This window comes from Colletotrichum destructivum, chromosome 11, assembly GCF_034447905.1.
Source record: "Colletotrichum destructivum chromosome 11, complete sequence".
NCBI classification, from domain to species: domain Eukaryota; kingdom Fungi; phylum Ascomycota; class Sordariomycetes; order Glomerellales; family Glomerellaceae; genus Colletotrichum; species Colletotrichum destructivum.
In genome coordinates, this window is record NC_085906.1 from 374,955 (window position 1) to 394,669 (window position 19,715).

Sequence of the window (19,715 nt, forward strand, 5' to 3'; positions counted from 1 at the left end):
AGCTGCTTACGAATGTTCTTTGCTCTCTATTAGCTTCCCGGTGTTGTCTAAAATAGGTCAACTGTCTTGCCACGACGCACAATATAAGTGACATGCTATCTCCCTGCAGGGTAAACTCTGCTTGCACCCCATTCGACCCCGTCTTAATTGCTGCTAGGCGAAAGTGGTTTGTGCGGTTGGGTAGGTGTCTTGTATAACACGGTTGCTAATCGTGATGCCCACTCATACTAAGAAAGTAAGGTAGTTACTCCATTTTGTTGTTTGCAAAGACATGCAATGCTCTGCACTGACGCTATTCAAAGCCTTACATTAAACAATATTCTAATGAATTGAAGTACTGCAATGGAACTTGCTAGAACTTGTGACAAGCATCCTCGATGCTCCAGTTCTAACCGCATGACCAACCTCATGCCATTAAACCTCATGTTACTGGCCTAGGAGCGAGCCTAAAGATAAGCAAGACCGGAAATGAAAAGACATAGGAAAGCCGCAGTCAGACGGATATAGAGAAAGCATGTGGAGCAAGTCACTTCAATTCTGTAGTGTAATAAGTATAAACTCTTCTATTGTTTCAGGATGCCTATACCCTGGCACTGTCTACGTATAAAGCACATCCCAGGGACGGAAAGCTGCCAGACGATCGTTGAGTAACTCACATTCGTCGTGCATCACGTCAGTCAGCTTGGCCAGCTCCAGCTGGACTATTGCCCGGCGGCCTTGTGCTTCGGCCAGTCTTGCGCATCTGGCTTTGAGCTCGTCAATCATGGATGTCTCAGCTCGGCGGAGTCTAGCCAGGCTCTGCAACGCCGAGTGACAGTTTGCGAGTTCTTCATGGATCTGATCCATGCCCGGTGTGCCAGACCCTGCGAGCTGGAGCCCCCCAAAGACGCCAATGACGTCCTCCAGCATCTCCCCCATGCGTTGCTGATGCGTGAGTCTTGCACCAAGCTGTGCCCGAGCGGTGGCCATGATATTCTGACGGAATTCTCGGTAACGTTCATCCCACGATATCAGCTCGGCCTCGGTCATGGTTGCCGGAGGTGCGGGCGGGAGTGGCGCGCCGTGGTTCGTCACGGCAAGGGGCTGTTCCGAGTCTTGTAGCACGATCTCCGTGACAGCCTTCCGTCCTGTACTGAAGGCAAGAAGAACACGGCGCCAGAGGGAGTATTCCACAGTTGCTGGGATATCTTGCCCGGCGATCACATACAGTCCGTTGACAATAACAGCGACGCCGCAATCAGTCGTGTTCGACTGTTGCGGGCACGAAATGCGGGAGGGGGTAGGAGGGTCGTCTGGGGCTGTTGATTCCGCAACGAGGGACAGAAGGCTTCGCAGTAAGCCCGCTAACTCGACTTCGTCCGTCGCGCTGGGCAGTGAGTCGTATATGTTGACTGACGTTGTCGATGCCGTTACCAAGACCCAATGCTTGCCCCGAGACGTGAGGTTCAAAGGATAGAGAATGGTCATGTCTCGTTGCGAGAGGAAATCGGCCCTCAGGCGTTGTGGAATGCCGTTGTTGGACACCAGTGGGTCTATACACATCATCGAGAGGGGACACAGCGCGCAAAATGTGCTAAGAACTTCCGAGATAACGGTTCCTTCAACGTACTGGCCGTCCTCCAGGCATTCGGCATTGAAGCCATGCCTCACTCTCAGATCAAACCTCCTTTTGGGGAGTGTTGCTACACACTGTCGTTTGGGAACATTTTCAAGGCTTTCGGATGCAGGCCGTCCCTCTCTTTTACCCAGCGTGGAATCCGAGACAGACTCAGCTGACATAGCCGTCTGCCACTTGGAGCCGCCAGAAGAGCCCCTTGAAATAGAAACAGCAGGAGGAAGCGGATGGTGAGGTGGGTCGACGGAGGAGGCCGTGTTAGTGGCGCAAGCCGGGATGGCAAGCGAAGGTGGCGGGACAGAGGAGGGCGAGGCAGCGGAAAAGGGTGCGTTGGCGGCGAGACCAGTGTTTTGGCGAGACAGCGATGCATTGCTGTTGATGTCTGGGTTGACGACCTGGACAGTTGACCTCGATGCGTCTGGAATGTCTTTTGTCACGAGGTCCTCGTCATAAGGTTCGATCGGTGCAGGAACGCTCAGCTTTTTTACTAGTGGACTATGTTGTGGGAACACACCGCCGTCGTCGGTGTTGTCAACGTCCTTGGTCGCGCTCGATCTTGCGCGGGAGAAACAGAAGCTGTCGTCTAGGGACCTGCGGACAATGGTGTCGCGCTGTATTCGACGTTCATATTCGATGGACTCTTCTTCAGCACCCGGATCGCTGTCTTGACTCTATTTCACGTCGCCAGTTAGAGAGAACAAACATACTTAAGGGTAGGTATTCTGGAACAAGAAATAGTAGATGGAATGACTCACGGAAGAAACATCGACACCATCTGGACCCCAATCACCGTCATCATCCTCGCCCCCAAAGGAGTTCTTGGTGTCGCCGTTGAAATTGGGGGAACCGTCGTCGCCACTCGCTCCACCCGAACCGTCTTCCTCTTCCCCCTCTTGTAAGCTGCCTTGCTGTGTTTCTCTGTCCTGGTCTTGTTGGCGGCCCTTGTTGCTGCAGTTCGGACGGTGGATAATGGCATTGCCTGACTGTTGCGAAAGACGCTTCCACACGGCATCAAGAGGTTTCTTTTGGTACGGGACATCGTGCAGATGTCCGCCGGGTTCCCACAGGCTGTCGAGTCTCTCGCCATGTGAGAGCGTCCACTCAATGATCTTGCGGAGGTTCAGCACTGTGTCGTATGAGATTGTGTCAACCGGGATACCGCGCGGCAGCCAAGAGCGGCGACCGCCGCAGAGTTTGTCGAGTTTGTCGTGGTACTGGGAGAGGTTGCCGGCACATCGCCGTCGGCTCTGGGCCGTAGTCATGTTGCGGAGCCGCCTCTTCTCGTGCGCGCCCAGGCCGTTTTCCACCATCTTGCGCGTCTGGCGGAGCTTGGAAGTGTCCGCGACGTAGGCGATGCGGACGTCGACGGCGGTTTGTGGCTTGAACTGGGCGAGGGACTTGTCGACTTCTTCGCGGAGCTCGGGAAGCGGAACGTTGCGGTCGATGAGAGCGAGGTCGGAGAGGAACAAGCTGTACTACTTGGAGCAGAGAATGCGCGTCAGCTGAATGAATGTAATAGAACAAGGACGGTAGGAGTTGGAAAATAGGCCTTGGGATGTGGGTGGATGGAATGGTGGATCGGTTACCAGCGCTGGTTCATGTGATGGAGATGCCTTGGGCGACCGCAGGCTTCCGACTCCGATCGCCGTCGTCTGGTGCCTTGCGACGGGCGCCGGGGGACAAATCGTCGATTGTGTGGAGGATTCTGGTGTTTCATCCATTTGGTGGCAGTTTGCACCCAAAAAGGGGTGCGTTGAATGGATGCGGCGGTCAAAGTTGGGTGTTGAGGATCGAGGAGAGATGTCGCAGGCAGGCGTAAAGTGAAAGTTCAACCCAGTCCAGTCGGGGAACCTTCGTATCGGGATAGAACGCACATCATATGCGTTGGCCAGCAAGTATTGCCAGACTAAGAGAGAATTGACTGCTGTTGCTTGTGATGAAGATGGCGCGGGGTGGAAGATAGCGTTCTTGAGCAAGAGCGCAACAGTCGCGTTACCTTCCGCTACTGGGCCGAACGAGATTATTAGTCTCGTTCAGTCTCGTTCCGCTATGACTAACGCTGGTCTGTGCTCTGTAAGTTTGCAAGGAATCAAGGATGGAGGCCTAGGTTGACCTGCGCACCGCCAGCTAATAATTTAAAACACGGCACGAGTCCCACTGATATGTCAGCAGCGATAAGATAACGCGAAGTTACCCCACCAACACCAGATGTTAGATCCAAGTCAACAAGTACCAAGTTAACAATCTTCTCCACCTCGGCATGATTGAATGACATGGGCGTTGTCGCCAGCTGCTTCCTCCTCCTCCTATCTTTATAGACATGGCTCGATTCTCGGATGACGATGTTGTTTCCTGGCTCCGTCAGATTCCGCCGCAACACTCCTCTCCATCCCGCAATCCGTCTTGCCAGCGATCTTCGCGGCACAAGAGACGAAGACTCGAGGGGCCCCCGTCTCCGCCGCCGTCGATATCGCCGTCCGGATCCGGGCAAAACCCGCTCTTCACTATTACGCCCCCTCTTCACGCGACTCAGCCGGCCTCGAGGTCGCCCTATTCCGCCATGTCGACACCGACCCCGAAACGAAAGCGAAAGGCCTTGCCGACAGCCAGAAGCGCGACGGCGGGCGATGACGAGGTCGACGACCTACAGACACCAAGGCCTTTCCGAATGCACCCCCCATCGCTGCCGCCCAGCGAGAGCGAGAGCTCCAACTCGGAGGCGACCTCTGCGTCCGGCAACTCATCGCCAACCAATGAACTCTCCAAGTTGGAGCTCGGCCAGTCGCGTATCACCACGCGTGTTCTCGATGCGCGCGCTCAGGGCATTCCCAAGGAGCTTGTCGCTCTGCTGAGTGACGTTAACAAGATCACAATGCATCGTGGATACATCCCGCAGTACCTCGAGGTAAATGCCCCCCGCCCCCCCTAATCACCTTCTCACCCCGAGCCAATCATGCTGACTTAGCCATATGACAGCCCGCCTTGTCCAGTCTCGACGACGACAACCCTTAAACAATGCTTGCGCACATGCAGTCCATCGTTGCCGCCAGTTGGGATGCACAGGAAACACTACAAGTAGAGAGTGCCTGGAACATAATGGTTCACTCGCAAGTCCTTACGGCTTCTCTTTTTGGCTCCTTTCCGAGGCCTGACCTGCTCTGCGCTGTTCCATGGTGAGTCTCCATCCCTGCACCCCTGCCCCCGCGTGTTTCGTTCTAGCAAAGTCTTTCCTAGCACGCATGCCAGAATCATGAAGTGGTACTTCCCGAGCGTCAATTCCAGCAGAATGGTAAACTTTGCCCTTGCTGTTAACCCTCGTCTAGACCCTGATCCGAGAGTGATGCCGGCCATCGACGCCCTGTGGTCTCGGCTGGTCTTCGGCGTGGTGAACCATACAAACTACGACGCCCTCCGCGAGCGCCCGGTCGCCGTTAGCATCGAGACCAAGCGACGCGGAGAGCAGCAGTCCAAGGCCGAGGTGCAGATGGGCGTGTGGCACGCGGCGCATTGGGCGTTCCTCGCCTCCCACGTCAAGGACCGGCTGGCGACCTTGTTCTTCCTTCCCGGCCTTCTCATTGTTGGCGACGAGTGGAAGCTCGTGGCCTCGTCCTACGTGAACGGGCAGACTGTGAGTGCTTCAAAACCAAGCCCCTCTACCGTGGGTATTCATTCGTTCCACGTCCCGACTGACCCGCGACCGACGACGACGCAGATCTTGTTTCTCGACCGGTCGATAGGCTCCACCAATAGCGAGCTCGGCACATTGCAGATCATGGCGGTCCTGCGACGCCTTCGGAGATGGGTCGAGGAGACATATTGGCCTTGGTACAAAAGGGAGATGCTGGGCCTTGACTGAGGGTGGTGAAGTGGTTTACGGTGTTCAAGGTGCCGCCAGTGTTGGATCTGTGAGCTTGCCGAGACGCATGATTCGTGCTCGTCTTCATCGCAGGCCAAGATCCAGGGCGGTACAGAGATGCTATTGCTAAAAAGCCCAAGTTGCAGATTTCCTCGTCGGGAACTTGTCACCACCGCCTTGGTTGCTGCGCAAACCCAACAACAGATGTTTCTCAGACAGGGGGAGGAAGGAGGATTTCCTTCCCACGCACGCCCTTCGCGGACAACGGCTTTCGCTTGCCCAATCACACCAGCCAAATTCCATAAACGGGCGACGACGAATAAGTACCGTAAGAAAGCTGCGGCAGAACGTCTGTCCGTAGTGTTGACTGCGGTTTGGGGGGGGCGGGGGTTCAAGGGTAAGGGGCTGGCGCTGGACGGCCCATCCGCGGCGGAGACAGCCAGAATCCTCGTAAGGGGAAGGCTGAATGGTGAGCGACTCGCCCATGAGACTGATCAAGTTGCTCGGAGAACCGGTGAGGCCTGCTGCTCCTCTTGCCCAGTCGTTGGCTGTGCCTGCAGCCGAGAACGAGGTTGTTGAAAGAAAGAGCATCCAGAATCCAGAGACGGCGAGACGGCGGGGTGCCTATCGTAGGGGGACGGACGGGTCTTGGGCTATGGGTCGGATGTCGGGAGAATTTACAGGAGGTGACGACGAGTTGGAGGCGACGACGATCTTTAAGGGTTGTTTGAAGGGTTGTTAGAGAGAGTGTTGTGGTGTTGTGGTGACAAAGACAAGCGAGAGGAAGAGCAAGTCGAAAAGCGGAGGGCGTTGGGGGGGGAGAGGCTTCACACAGCGTAACTCAACGGTGACCATCACGGGCCCTAAATGTGAGAGAGCAGCAGGCAGCGAGTCCCAGGCAGTCAGTTACTTAACAGGCCAACTACCTACAGCATCTGTTGTTAGGTACCTAGGTATGTACGCAACTGCACCAGGTTTCGGGGGTACCTCCTTCATCAGGTGTACATGCCTTTAAGACACGTACCTACCTTAAGCAGGAAGAAGGCTAGCGTGGCTTGGCCGTGCTACATTCGAGTTGCAGGTGCAGAGTCAGTCCTCCTGCTTCAAGAAACGCATCTCATTCTCATTCTCTGCACATTCACTTTCTCTTTGATCCTGCGCTTTCCAACCCAGCCTTTGCTTTGCCTCGCCTCACCTCTCCTTACTCTCCTTACGTACTATGCTACATCCCCATGCTCAAGCCTCAATCTTCAGCCACAGCCCACCAAATGCACCTCGTCCATCGCGTCGCCTCGCCCGAGACAACAAGACAAGACAGACAGACCGACACAGCCTTCGCCGCCGCGTCTCTTGGCCCTTACACGCTTACGCCCCCCATAACGTCCTCGCGCTTTCGTCAGTCGTTTCCGCTAGAATCCTTCCGCAAGTTCGTCGAGAGTCCCAAGTCCGCAACTCTTACGATCTAGTCCCATCCAGTCCAGTCCAGTTCAGTCCAGTCGTTTCCATCAACCCTCACCCACATCGCCCGTGCAGCGTCACAAGTGTCTACCATGGCATCTAAACCCTCGCGCAGCAAGAGGCGTCAGCCGGTTTCGCCTTCTTCACAGACCCCAGTATGCGCAGTGCAGCGTCATGTTGTTGCAGACTCACTTCCGCTGCGCCAATCTCCGCGTTTGACGTGTTGACTGCCCCTGACTTGTGTCTGCTGTTCTGAATCTTTGAAGGCTCCATGTTAGAAATGCGTTGGTATACACCTCAATGTGCGCCACCTGGTTTTATCAACGCTCGTTTTCAACGTAAGTAGTTGACCACCTTGCACCAGGCCTCTGATAGCAATGATTCGAGCCGCTGTTCAACTTCCATCGGTCCTAAAACTGGTGCCATGCTCTGAAACCGTGCTGCGCAATAATCGACGTTGGCGGTCCTCCTCCCACGCTTAAGCCTCCGGGTGAATTCACGGGACAAAGTCTCTTCCCCCAGATGCTCATCAACGCCGCTCATTTGGTTGCGTCTCGCCTGCCAGCGAATGCTGACACAGATGCCACGCGAACCACAGTCACAAACCTCAACTGCCTGGCCGGAGTTCTACTTTTATGTCTTTGGCCCCCCTTTTGGGACTCCGGCAACCTTCTGCGCGCGGGAATGACGGGTCATATATCGCCCGACTTCCTGTGCAAACACACGGCACAGAATTGGCATTCTCGAAAGCCAAATCGGTGTTCAATCCAACTTCCGTTTGGCACAAAATGACCAGGGTTGAAAGTTTTTAGTCCCTCTAGTTTTTCCCATTGGCGTGTCTGTTGGCGCTTTGTGTGCATCCTGGTGCAAAAATTGTTTGTGCGCCTGTTACACTTATACCTCTGCTGCTGGGCTGAACCGGCTCCTGCGCGACACGATGAAAGTACCCCAAGAGCAATCTCGTGCAGTCGGGACATAACATCGCAGTTGCTGGTGATATGTTTGCTCTATGCTTCGTTCTGGAATGTGGGTCTGATGGAGCGAAGTAGATTTCCTACAAAAAGACAAGACAGAACACAGCGGGAATGCACAGGCTATGCAGACACGTAACTACTCGCATTAGACCGTAGCCAAGGCCCTAGGCTGCGACAGATAATAAGACTCCATATTTTGCCCAGAATCGCCCCATACGGAACCAATGGCGGTTCAACAGGCTCAGTAAGCGGTCATATATGGCCAAGCGTCATGTTGTGTCTCTTGGTCAAATACGCAGACTCATTTGCATACATCATCAAGACCGCCGCCAATCAAACACAGCTCCTTGATCCCCGCCCGCGATGAATAAGAGGGTTTAATTGTTCAGTAGATACGTGATTTGAGTCGGATATCGTAGAGTACCGTGTAATGAGTTCAAAGTTGAGTTCACACGGCAAAAGGATGCCGCAGCCGCGGAAATTATCGTCTGCGTCCCACTCTTATCGGGGCCGGTCCGGTCCGGATCATACAAGCGGAAGGCGGAGTTACAGTCCGTGCATCGGCCCCACTGCGGCTGGACCAAAATGTGGCCGGGCAACTTTCTGTGGCTGGGAAATCACATGTCGCTGTGTCTTAGCCAAGGTACATCGGTTGATGAGCAGACAAACGATAAGAAAATGTGGCTACAGTGACGCGATAGAAGACACAGGACACACACTTGAGTCTGCATATTGCAGCGAGCCTGAATACTTGGGAGATTTGTGAGGCGCGCGGCGTATGCGAGACCTGTAGAGGGAGAGGTGGTCTCCCGTCAATGTATACTTCTGGCCTGGAGTTTCCTGCTGGTAGCTAGTGGTGGGAAAGGGTGCATGTGAGTGAGGTAGGTGGTGGGCGTGGATGCCGCCAGCTGTTGTGACTTGAGGTGGAACAGCTGCAGTGGGATAGTTACTCGTAAGCCTATATGGGTTGCTAGTCATTGCCTGCGCCGCTTTAGGCTTCACGAAAAGCGTGTAGCTATCCAACTGTGAATTGTTCGAGTGTGTTGTGGCGCCGCTTTTAGCTTCTGGTTCAAAAGTATTTCAGTCTCGCGCCAAGGAGTGTGCATCTTTCTAGGGAATTCCTACGATTTTCTAGACTCAGAGGGAGAAAGACAGATGTTACTAGAGAAAAGTAGGTTACAGACACTCATTTGTATGAGAAATGGAGGCAGAGTAGCCAGAGGCTGTGAGGCAGAATAACATCACCCTGAATGAAAGCTTTAGTATGCGCATCGCCAACGTCGCCCAGCCAGCCAATATAGTCTGGCATTTGGCCCCAATATCTTCGTTTTCAGCTCCCACTATAGCTCCGCTACACAGCATATCACCTTTGTGACCCCATTTACTGCTTGTAAGCGCCTGCGAAAATCGGCGTCGGAGAGTAAGTCTTGAGTGCATAGACCTTGGGCTTATTATTCTTTCGCAAGTCTTCTTCTTGATACCGACTCTGCGCGTTCCCCAGCTTCTGTATATAACCGCCAGGCTAGATCTTCAGTCAGCCGACAGGCGTTTTGAACTCCCCGTGAGCGAGAGGTTGCTGGCAATCCTGTCGGCGGTATCTCTGATGGGGCTGAATGAGGCAGATTCCACTAGGGAACCGGTAATTAGCGCGCATTCTCATGCCTGTCACGGTCGATTGGCTACTCGCCGTCTCAGCCGCACCCTCTTTTACTGTCTAGATTCTAAGACATTGAATGTTTCCAGTTAGCATCGAATTAAGGGGCGGCGGGAAGCAGGAAGTAGTGAGTCTCCTATTGGCATGCTGGGCAAATGATTTTAGCATCTTAAGCTAAGCTTGTATATTAATGGAAGCTTGCCTGCTGCCCTGGTCGCACGTTCCCCTCATTATACACTCCTTTGGTCTTGCTATTGCTACTTTCTAGGGCTTCCTGATTCCTTTTTCCCTCATAGGGGTTGTTCTTCTATCGTGTCAAGATTAATACCTGCCGCATAACCCTAAGCACTCGGGGACTAAACCTTTACACGAGAATGGGCCCCTCCGCGACAATGAAGAGCCTGCTCGCTCTCGCATCGGCGGCGCTCGCCGCTGCGCAAAACGCCACAACACAATCTCCCTGTGCGGTTGTCGCGTCCCAACTTGCAATCTCTCAGGCTGCGGAGATAGCAGCCATTGACGCGTTCAATTGCCTGAATTCTGTTCCCGTCGACACCCAAGGGAACTCCAAGCTCATCGATGAGCTCAAGCAACTGTGGCAATTTCATTCAGAAATTGTCTGGCTGAAGAACCCTGGGAGCGACTGGGAATATGGTCCTCTGGACATCATGGCCGAGTTGGACAAGATCAAGTCCAATCTGGAATCATACGAGAGCGAGTATGCTGTTCAGCTGGCGATCCAAAACCTTACAGTCCGCACTGGCAACTTCCACTTCAACTACTCGCCCGATATCCTCTCAGTCTTCAGCTTCCGAAGAAGGTTCGAAATTGCTTCTATCTCCTCCGACGGCAAAGCACTCCCCAAGCTCTACTTTAACGACGATGTCGCAGCCCTTGCTGATGGTGACGATGGCGTTTTCGACATTGAGTCGATCAATGGCATGAAACCCTACGATTTCCTCCAGGCCAACCTTTACTCACAGTACATCAATTCGGATGGTCGGATGAACAACATGTTTGCCAAAGGTGATACCAAACGCTCTGGTGCGTTTGTCTATCAAGACAAGTACGACGGCAACAGTACCGACGTTGTCTGGTCCAATTCCAAGCAGGAATCCTTCTCAAATTATGCAACCACTAGACTGAGTTTTGAGGGCGTCGATAATGGAGAGACTTTCTTCAAGACTTTCTGCACTGGGGCGATCACAGGCGCCAAGGTTAGTGCCTCGGACGACAAGGACAAAGAAGTCATTTCCCCTGGTATTCTCGGTCCTGTGCCTACCATTCCTACTGGCTCCAACTATCTAAGCTCCCGAACCAACAAACGTCAGAGCATCCCCTCTGGTGGTGCTTACGCAAACGCTGTCGCCGAGGCCAAGACCGGTACCGTCGCCGGTTACTTCTTGAAAGAGGGCGGTTTCAGTGATGTCGCGGTCCTCAAGATCATTTCCTTCAGCAACCCCGACTCGAGAAAGTTTGACGACGCTTTCTTCAGCAACGACTTCCAAGCCACGATCCAGTCTTTCCTCGAGCAGTGCATTGCCCAAAACAAGCAGAAGCTGATCATCGACCTCCGCGAGAACGGCGGAGGCGACACCAACCTTTTGATCGATGCTTTCATGCAGCTCTTTCCCGACATGGATCCATTCTCCGGACAGCGATACAGGGCTACGGATGCCTTCAATAAAATCGGAGATGTTGTCAACGAAGTTTACACCAATTCCGATCTAGCCACCAAGTTTCAAGCCACAGTTGGCCAAGGCATTGTGGACGGTTTTTTCTTCCGATACTGGGCCTGGTGGCACTTCCGTACTGCTGAGGGCAACAACTTTGATAGCTGGGATGAATTCAACGGACCTCACACCTTCAACAATGACAAATTCACCACCACCTTCCGTTACAATGTAAGTTCAAATCTCATATTGTTTAGGCTCTTTTTCGTGTGAAGCTAACGGAACTTTGACAGTACTCCAACGCGGACCGCGTCTCGGTTCTTCCCGATGGCTTCAACTTCGTCAATGGCTCACGACCAACTGCTTTCCAACCTTCCAATGTTGTCATGTTCACAGATGCACTCTGTGGTTCATCATGTGCCTCGTTCCACGAGGAGCTCAAGAATATTGCTGGTGTCAAGGCTGTCACTGTCGGTGGACGACCCGAGAACAAGCCCATCGAAACCGTTGCTGGTACTAAGGGCGGAGAAGTCATCCCTCTCTTCCAGTTTTCTAAATACGCCAAGGTCGCCCTACAATTCTCCTCTACTGCTGGCCTCAGTTCCGTCCAGAGCAACGATTCAACCCTCTCTGCGGTTGCCAATGTTCCTAATATTGCCATCCGTGTTGGCGACTCCTCATCTAGAGCTCAGTCCCAGGATCAGATTCGCAAGGGTGACGAGACTGCCACTCCTCTGCAATACATCTACGAAGCCGCCGACTGCCGTATCTTCTATACCGCAAAGTCCTTCGCTGATCCTGTCGAGGCCTGGAAGCAGGTCTGGTCCGCATACTCTGACAACAGCAAGTGTGTCGAGGGCTCCACCGGCGATAAGAGCAGTATCAGTGGTGGGTACAAGTTATACGGTTCTGCTGAGGTCAAACCTGAGGATGAGCCACCCGCTTATGTATCGACCTCCGGGGAGAATACTGCCAGGTCTACCCAGCTGGGATCGCTGGGCATAGCGTTTCTTGCTGTCGTATTTGCAATTCTAATCTAGATGATGTAATAAATATAGCTATAATAGTTGCGGCACTCTAGGTAAATAGAAGTAATAATGATAAAAGTTGTAAATCAATAAATAATATCATGAAGTTTGATACTTAGATTCTAATCTTTAATATTAATAGTATTGCAACTAACGAGTTGTATTTAGCATATTTACTAGATATTGTCTCTAGTAGTAGTGCCTATTAGTGCTTTAGTGTATAAAGGCGTAGAAGTCGGTCACAGCAGCGACCGTGGCCTTATGCAAGTACTCAACCTAGTCAAGCGTCGGCATCCTGTCTTCCTGTTGTGGTTTAGGATCCTAGCGACGTTGTCCGGTATCACCTCGGCTTTTTTAGGTTCTGGAGAAGGAGTTGTATAAAGTTGTACTTGCTGCCTGCATTTAAGGCGACTACGCAGGGAATATACCGCCCCGCATGAGCGACTCAGGTGACTTCAAACGAGTCTTCAGACAGTTTGCCTTGTGATTGGTTTATGCAACCAAGAGCGATTGCACTAGACTACATTTACACTACCCAGGCAGCAACTTAGCCATTGGTGATCTAATAGGCTCGCTTACAGCCAAATAGACCATGTATGCATGCTTACTCAACTCAACAGTCCGTTTATCAGGAACTAATAAAAACAAGGCATCCACTCCACTTTCAAAAACAGCGACTGTTACTGTTTGTGTTGATGAAACGTGTTCTGGATCGATAACTTACGCCATTGCAACGTTATGAGGCTCCTCAACTGTTCTACCCTCAAGATCGAGGAATTTTTCGGTTCCTCGATACCGAAGTCCTATGTCGTCCTCTCCCATCGATGGGAAGATGACGAAGTCACCTACCAAGATGTCATCCACAATGCCAAGACGTTGGCCCAGAAGCGCGGATGGGCCAAGATACGCGAAACTTGCCGCATCGCGCTTGAGCGCGGACACAACTACGCCTGGGTCGACACCTGTTGCATCGACAAGACGTCAAGCGCAGAACTCTCCGAGGCCATCAACTCCATGTTCAAGTGGTATGCCAACGCAGCAGTTTGCTACGTTTTCCTCTCGGATGTAGGAACCAACCAAGCCTTTGCGGAGTCTGTGTGGTTTACTCGCGGCTGGACATTGCAAGAGCTCATTGCTCCGAGGGAGCTTCTCTTTTTCGACAGAGACTGGGACCTGATTGGTACTGGAGCCCAACTTTGCGATGTCATCCATCGCCGAACCGGCATCAGCGAGAAGATTCTGCTCCATGGCTCTGCTCCGGGACCAAGCATCGGGGCACTCCTTTCAAGTATACCGGTAGCAGTCCGTATGTCTTGGGCAGCAACACGGGTCACGACTCGAGAGGAAGACAGCGCTTACAGTCTGCTTGGCATTTTCGGTGTCAACATGCCCATGTTGTATGGCGAGGGAAGCGGTGCCTTTATGCGTCTCCAGGAGGAAATCATCAAGGAGACGAATGATCTTACTCTTTTTGCGTGGATGGCCTCCCCCGGAGATTCAGGGGCGCAAGGTCTGCCAGAATATCGCGGTATCCTGGCCAGTTCGCCTCGAGAGTTTAAGAATTCGGGCAAATTGGAGTTGAGCCGGGATGCAAAGTACAATCCCGAAGTAGGCACACCTGGTTCTCGAGTTCTCTGTCATGGAGGTTGGCAGTGGTGTTGGTCAAAAAAAAAGCTGACAGACTTCCGAACAGTACACCATGACCAACAAAGGGTTGCGCATAGTCGCCGAAACAACAATGGCAGAAAAAAACACCCAACTTCTCGGCCTCGGAAGCCATGACTCCAGCGACGGCTCACGGAACGAAATCGGACTCTATCTCGAAGACCAAGGAGGCGGCGTCTTCCTCCGCGCCAAGCCGCACATACTCGTCAAGCTTGCGAAGAACTCCCCACAAACTTCGCACACGATGTATATTAAGAAACACATCGAGAGAGAAGCAGTCACCCAAATAGCCACGCGGATGAAGTTCGTCTCCCACGGTGCCATCCGGTTCCACGTCTTGTCTTCATCCATCGAGATCATATCCGCCTATCCCGCCCGGATGTGGAATCCGCAGAGGCTCATGTTCATCACGGATGGGGAAAGTAGCTTTACCGGGTACGTCTATCTTCGGTTGACGGCGAACGTAAGCTTGGATGGCGTGGTGGCCTGTGGATTTGATCCAGAGATGAAGATGTGGTTTTGTCCAGGTTGGAACGGGAGGGATGCGATTTACGAGGCTGCGATGAGTGGTGACATGAGAAGGATGCGAGAACTCGGTGTTCGGGGTACTCGGCGCTGGGTTACTGGAGAAAGATCGAGGAAGATCATCGGGCTTGAGGTTACTGCGGCGCCAGGGCAGCAAGGCTTTGATGTTTCTCTTAGACAGTCGAACTGTACGGTTATGTAGTCTTGGGGAACGGCGAGTCTTAAGTAGTGTGCCTGATGGCAATGGAATAAAGTAATGAGTGCACCGACTCTCCGGTTGTAGGGCCGGCGGTCTGCTGCGAAATTCCAGCCGATTCCGGCATCCTGAATAGTTTGGGTTATGGAGCGCGACACGAAGTGCGACATGTAGCAAGACAATAATGAATTAGTTGGGCATAATTACTGCAAGATGTATTGACTATGACTTCAACCCCCCCCCCCCCCCCCCCCCCCGCAAGCCTAGCCGTCCCTTATTTCCCTAGGAACTTTAGGTTTAAGAGCTTTTGTCTTGTTTAAGATTAATAAACTGTACACACAGGGGATTTAACTACGCATAAGTAGGGTTATCACAGTTAGTAATCGAGCTGATCCCCAGCCACTCCAGACAGCACAGGGCACGTTTAGACAATCCTAGCACAAAGATAATATAAACTTAAGAAGTCTCCCCTTGCGTCCCTATATAGTCTAGTTGCTCTTTATGATACAGAAAAAAAGCCCTTTAGTAACATAGATTTGCCCGAATATTACCATCCGTGCCATACACTTCACCAATCCCTAGTGTCCGGACTCTTAGACACGATGAAACCTACAGCATCTCTTTGCCACAACAGCCGTTTTGCTTGGCATCGTCGCTGCTGCATCGATATCAAGTCCTCAGACCGCCGACCAAACTACAGTAGAGACTCCGGCAGGTACCGTTATTAGCTCTGCAGTTAAGGGCGTTCAATACCATCGTGGGATTCCATATGCCTCCCCACCCATGGGGCCACTACGTCTCAAGCCGCTTACGCGGCTAAAATGTTTAGCAAGATTAAAGCAACTAGAATCAGTCCTTCATGTCCACAAATGACTTACATAGAGTTTCCGCCACTATTCGGCGAGGTGCTAACGAATCCTGTTGTGGAAAAGGCCTTGTTTCTAGGAGCGGCATTGGGTGGTGGAGGCCGAAGACTGCTTGACCATATCGGTCATGCGACCAGAGGGCATCACTCCCAATGCGCGCTTGCCCGTTTTGTTCTGGATCAATGGTGGTGCGTTCGAACTTCGCAGCTCGCAGCCATACAACGCTTCCGTCCTCATTCCCAGAGACGTAGCTCAAGGCAAACGGTTCATCCTCGTCTCCGTCAACTATCGCCTTGGCGGGTTCGGCTTTCTCGGAGGGAAGGAGCTACTTGCGGAGGGGTCTATAAGCCTCCGTCTCCTCGACCAGAGAGTGGCCTTAGAGTGGGTGGCTCAAAACATTGCAGGCTTCGGTGGTGACCCAGACGCGGTCACCATATGGTGCGAAAGCACCGGCGCATTTAGCGTCTTTGACCATCTTGCACTTTATGATGGCGACAATACCTATAACGGCCGCCTGTTGTTTCGAGTCGGCATTATGAATAGCAGCATCCTTGTTCAAGCCGGCTTGAAGCACGCAGACATTAGAGCTGCCCTATGTCTCGTCTCGCTTGATGATGGATCGTTTTCATTTGTCCAAAAGCTGCCGTCGTTATATTCTTAAAAGTTCTCAGTTAGCGCTGGCCCTTTAGAACTAGGCATGGAGCAGTCTGTCCCCTTAACCCCTACACTATAGAATAGGTGCTTAAGATGCTTGTAATTAGCTTTATAACAAAGTTGCACACTACTTAACTAAATAGGTGCTAGCATTCTCTAAAAAAGGATGAAAATATTTGCATATAGGCTTGGAGTAGCAAAGCTAAGAAAGAATAGCAAAGCTAAAAGAACGCTAAGAATGTGATAGATAATATAGTAGGGAGTTTTGCTTAACTAGTAAAGAGATTTTATAACTTAGGCAATACAAATATAAGGCTTACATATATAGACCTATATATAGGCTTATCTAAATCCTACTATACTCCTTTTATCTAACAACTTTCCTATTAATCTACGCACTCTATAACCCCTTTGCAGACGTTATAAACTTATTTAATCCCCATTCTCTTAATAACCGCTAGGTTTTATCTGACAATAAGAAGATAACACCCAGCAAGTACGTCGTTCAGTCGACGTCTAATCGCAAGATCAGTGCCTGGAGTAACAAGCCGGTAGCCGATTTGAACTTGGAACCAAGAAACCTGTTCTTTCGATGTTCAGTCATATAAGTACGTGCTAATAGCCTAGCCACGTTGGAGAACGCATGTTGTGAGACCAGCTAGGGATGTTTTGAAAATAAGGTGCGAAACTTTCGAGATGTTATACATGGTTTGCAACTCAATGTTGAGCCCCTTAACCTAAAGGCTTTCCTTGTAGTGTTGACTAGCCGAAGATGTTCTCGTCGTACATTGCGCGACCTTCAAAGATGTCTTGGCCCACAACACCCCCCTTCACGGATCCGATGGCTCGGGTAAAAATACCGCCGCCCAAGTTTTCGATCAGCAGATCGGTCGTCACGTTGGCCACCAACACTTGCCCGTCTTGGAGAGTAAAGCGAGCTGTGAGCCCGCCCACGTGTCCGAGCCCCGAAACCGGCGGATACGCCGCGTCCCCTCCCCACTGGTGCACCTGCAGGACCGAATCGACACAACTCAGGAGAACAGGCTTCCCATCCTTGGCGACGAAGGCATGGAGGCGCTCCGTGTTGGTGCGGTCGAGGATACCAAACCAGACGATCGAGTAGGGGCCGAACCGCGCGTGGCCCCAGTCCCAGGACCTGGCGTTGGTGTAGACTGGCGCGTCGCCCCAGTTCTTGTCGTGGTAGCCGATTCCGTTGCTGAAGCTGAGGGAGGTGCCGTTGATGTCTAGGTTGACTGTTGCCTCGGCGTCAGGGACGGCGTTCGACCAGGAGAGATGGGGGGAGAAGTTCCTGGTTTACGCTGGGGACGTTGAAGTCGCAGGGGTAACGCGCTGGCGCGCGCTCCAGACAAGCAGGTCAGCTTAGGAACACCAAGTGGGAAAAGTGCATATTCACTCACCGACTTCAGCACCACATTGCCCTTGGTGCCGATGCTAGCCATATCTAGGAGTATGTCATACTCGACGTTGACCTTTTGTAGGTCTGTCCCCCGAAAGCTGGCTCCCGTTTCGCCCCAGATACCGGCAATGCCTCCCGAACAGGTGTTGACGACCGCGTTACTCGTAGCCAAGGCCTCGCCGCTGAAGAGGGTTCCGTTCGGGAAAGATCCGGAGACTTGGACCGACAGGGGCTTATCGTGCCCGAGCTCGGCCGTGTTGAAGAAGGTGACGATGACTCCCGCAGTGTTGGAAGACGACGCGGCGCCAAAGTACCAGAAGTCAAACGAGGAGCGGGTCGCCGAGGATTGGATCTTGGGTCCATCGAGATTGCCGTCGACGGAAAGACTTTCGACAACCACGCCCCCATTATGGTAAGTCGGCGGGATTTCGAGAAGGCTTCCGTGCGCAAAGCGTGCGAGCACAGCCTAGGCTACGGCTGTCGGAAACAGGAACATGTTGCGAATGGAAAAGTAAGATATTTGTAAACCAAAGTGTCGAGAAGGGGAAGATTGTGCAAACGAGTGGCTTGCAGCTCAACTCAAACAAGAGGGCTGCTCGTGAGTTAAGAAACTAGACGTGAAGAGTTGGGATCTTGATACTACCAAAGCCTGAGAGCCATGGTATCTTTAAAACTTAAATAGATTTATGATCTCTCATTCATCAGGAGATATGAATTACGTAGCACTTAGAAATAATTTCGCTAAAACGGGCTGTGTTTACTGTAGAAGTCGATCAAGTAATACGACGACTGCGCGACCAATATCGCACCCAGTCCCGCCCGGCGCCACCAAGCCGACAATCCACAGTTACTATCCCAATACCGCCGGCAGATCCCATTATTAGTTAGTTGACGGCTGCTGCCATCATTAGGTAATACTGTATCGACTCCTAGTTATTACTGTGTATCCTTCTATACCTTAGATCTTATACAGTCTAGTCTAGCCTGTATTCTCCCTCTATACTAAGACTTTACTTTAGATAGGGAGTAATAGATCGTTCTTAATAAGAAGAGATATAAGTAAAAAATTTCTATATTTTACATCACTACAGTTTTAGCTACAGAGTGATATATGATTTATTACTATATCTACTATATAAAGGTTAAAGACCTACTAGTCTATATATAGACTAGTATAATATTCTAGGCCTACCCTTTATACTAAGGACTTCAGCCCTTTATACTAGATTAACATACTATACTATAAGTGTATCTTTTTATGTAAATATAAAATATCTATCTATATCTATCTATGCAGCATACAACCGTTCTGCCTATACCTACTCTTATCTATCTTATCTTATCCTTATTTAAGATATCCTATCTTATCTACATACTCTATTCCTAGTTTACATAGACTACCTATTTCTTAAATTGTTTAGAGAAACTTAGAAAAAGAAGATAATAGTTAGTTCTTATTAGTTAAAATAGTACAGCCTAGTTAACCTAATAAATTAGAGAAGGAAATTTTACTTTTTTAACTTACTATCATTTATTATTATGATCTATATGATATGTATGATAAATCTAGTAAGTGCTGTAACTGAAGGTATTGCAAGTGTTAAGGCAAATATTTGGCCATAGCCCCATTCGTCATCCGAAGCGTTGAGGTTTAGTTGCACTGACTTCTCAACGTCAACCACAAGAACAACTACCCAAGCCAATGCTAAGATCGTCTTTTGAAAGCGTGGAACACGTACAACCGCCTTCAAGTCTAAGAAAAAGCGTTTTCGTCGAAACCTGTATGGCCCGATTGAGCCGTAGTCACATGTACATACACCAGATGTCATGTACATACAGCGTCTGCGTTCAAATCCATCTCGAATCGAAGTATTATCATGGATCCAAATCATACAAGAAAGAAAAGAACGTACTAATGGATTTCGCGTTCGGTCCCTGTTATTTAAATTCCATTCCCAGGCTGAGTCTGTACGTTCTTCCACTGATGTTATCCAGTCGCGTTTCACTTCGTCAGATACCAAGGCAGGCAACGCTTTAACTAGATGTTCTAGCCCGTACACCCAGATATTCGTACGCAACTGCAGGAACACGAAGGTAATGTCAAGAAGTAGACGTATAGATCGATTCGACGGGC

General features: G+C 51.2%; 7 protein-coding genes across 7 annotated transcripts; 5 read left to right on the top strand and 2 right to left on the bottom strand.

Annotated features, from left to right (window-relative positions):
- Positions 1-515: 515 nt before the first annotated feature.
- On the bottom strand, positions 516-3,710 carry CDEST_15277 (Putative Ulp1 protease family catalytic domain, papain-like cysteine peptidase superfamily). Its single transcript, XM_062931433.1, has 3 exons — positions 3,202-3,710; positions 2,371-3,090; positions 516-2,286 (listed from the first exon to the last, which is right to left on the bottom strand). Exons 1-3 carry the CDS (start codon positions 3,334-3,336, stop codon positions 598-600), a joined length of 2,544 nt encoding a protein of 847 aa, XP_062787484.1. The 5' UTR covers positions 3,337-3,710; the 3' UTR covers positions 516-597.
- A 149-nt stretch (positions 3,711-3,859) lies between these two features.
- On the top strand, positions 3,860-4,713 carry CDEST_15278 (uncharacterized protein). Its single transcript, XM_062931434.1, has 2 exons — positions 3,860-4,520; positions 4,592-4,713. The coding sequence occupies exons 1-2, from the start codon at positions 3,936-3,938 to the stop codon at positions 4,625-4,627; spliced, it is 621 nt and encodes a 206-aa protein (XP_062787485.1). The 5' UTR covers positions 3,860-3,935; the 3' UTR covers positions 4,628-4,713.
- On the top strand, positions 4,631-5,856 carry CDEST_15279 (Putative PD-(D/E)XK nuclease; the record flags this gene model as incomplete). Its single annotated transcript, XM_062931435.1, has 3 exons — positions 4,631-4,788; positions 4,850-5,243; positions 5,328-5,856. The coding sequence occupies 3 exons, from the start codon at positions 4,631-4,633 to the stop codon at positions 5,469-5,471; spliced, it is 696 nt and encodes a 231-aa protein (XP_062787486.1). The 3' UTR covers positions 5,472-5,856.
- A 4,093-nt stretch (positions 5,857-9,949) lies between these two features.
- On the top strand, positions 9,950-12,270 carry CDEST_15280 (Putative Tail specific protease, ClpP/crotonase-like domain superfamily; the record flags this gene model as incomplete). The annotated part of the gene is made up of 2 exons (XM_062931436.1): positions 9,950-11,461; positions 11,524-12,270. The coding sequence occupies 2 exons, from the start codon at positions 9,950-9,952 to the stop codon at positions 12,268-12,270; spliced, it is 2,259 nt and encodes a 752-aa protein (XP_062787487.1).
- A 662-nt stretch (positions 12,271-12,932) lies between these two features.
- Positions 12,933-14,841, top strand: CDEST_15281 (Putative heterokaryon incompatibility). Its single transcript, XM_062931437.1, has 2 exons — positions 12,933-13,866; positions 13,952-14,841. Exons 1-2 carry the CDS (start codon positions 12,997-12,999, stop codon positions 14,648-14,650), a joined length of 1,569 nt encoding a protein of 522 aa, XP_062787488.1. The 5' UTR covers positions 12,933-12,996; the 3' UTR covers positions 14,651-14,841.
- Positions 14,842-15,637: 796 nt separating this feature from the next.
- On the top strand, positions 15,638-16,171 carry CDEST_15282 (Putative carboxylesterase, type B, alpha/Beta hydrolase; the record flags this gene model as incomplete). Its single annotated transcript, XM_062931438.1, has 1 exon — positions 15,638-16,171. One exon carries the CDS (start codon positions 15,638-15,640, stop codon positions 16,169-16,171), a length of 534 nt encoding a protein of 177 aa, XP_062787489.1.
- Positions 16,172-16,926: 755 nt separating this feature from the next.
- CDEST_15283 (uncharacterized protein) lies at positions 16,927-18,241 on the bottom strand (the record flags this gene model as incomplete). Its single annotated transcript, XM_062931439.1, has 3 exons — positions 16,927-17,424; positions 17,583-18,018; positions 18,225-18,241. 3 exons carry the CDS (start codon positions 18,239-18,241, stop codon positions 16,927-16,929), a joined length of 951 nt encoding a protein of 316 aa, XP_062787490.1.
- Between the last annotated feature and the right edge of the window lie 1,474 nt (positions 18,242-19,715).

Coding starts and splice junctions, on each gene's coding strand:
- CDEST_15277 (XM_062931433.1), bottom strand. CDS start 3,336: ATGGATGAAACACCAGAATCCTCCACACAATCGACGATTTGTCCCCCG. Junction 3,091..3,201: donor CATCACATGAACCAGCGCTG/GTAACCGATCCA, acceptor TGCTCCAAGTAG/TACAGCTTGTTCCTCTCCGA. Junction 2,287..2,370: donor ATGGTGTCGATGTTTCTTCC/GTGAGTCATTCC, acceptor GACGTGAAATAG/AGTCAAGACAGCGATCCGGG.
- CDEST_15278 (XM_062931434.1), top strand. CDS start 3,936: ATGGCTCGATTCTCGGATGACGATGTTGTTTCCTGGCTCCGTCAGATT. Junction 4,521..4,591: donor ACATCCCGCAGTACCTCGAG/GTAAATGCCCCC, acceptor GCCATATGACAG/CCCGCCTTGTCCAGTCTCGA.
- CDEST_15281 (XM_062931437.1), top strand. CDS start 12,997: ATGAGGCTCCTCAACTGTTCTACCCTCAAGATCGAGGAATTTTTCGGT. Junction 13,867..13,951: donor ATGCAAAGTACAATCCCGAA/GTAGGCACACCT, acceptor ACTTCCGAACAG/TACACCATGACCAACAAAGG.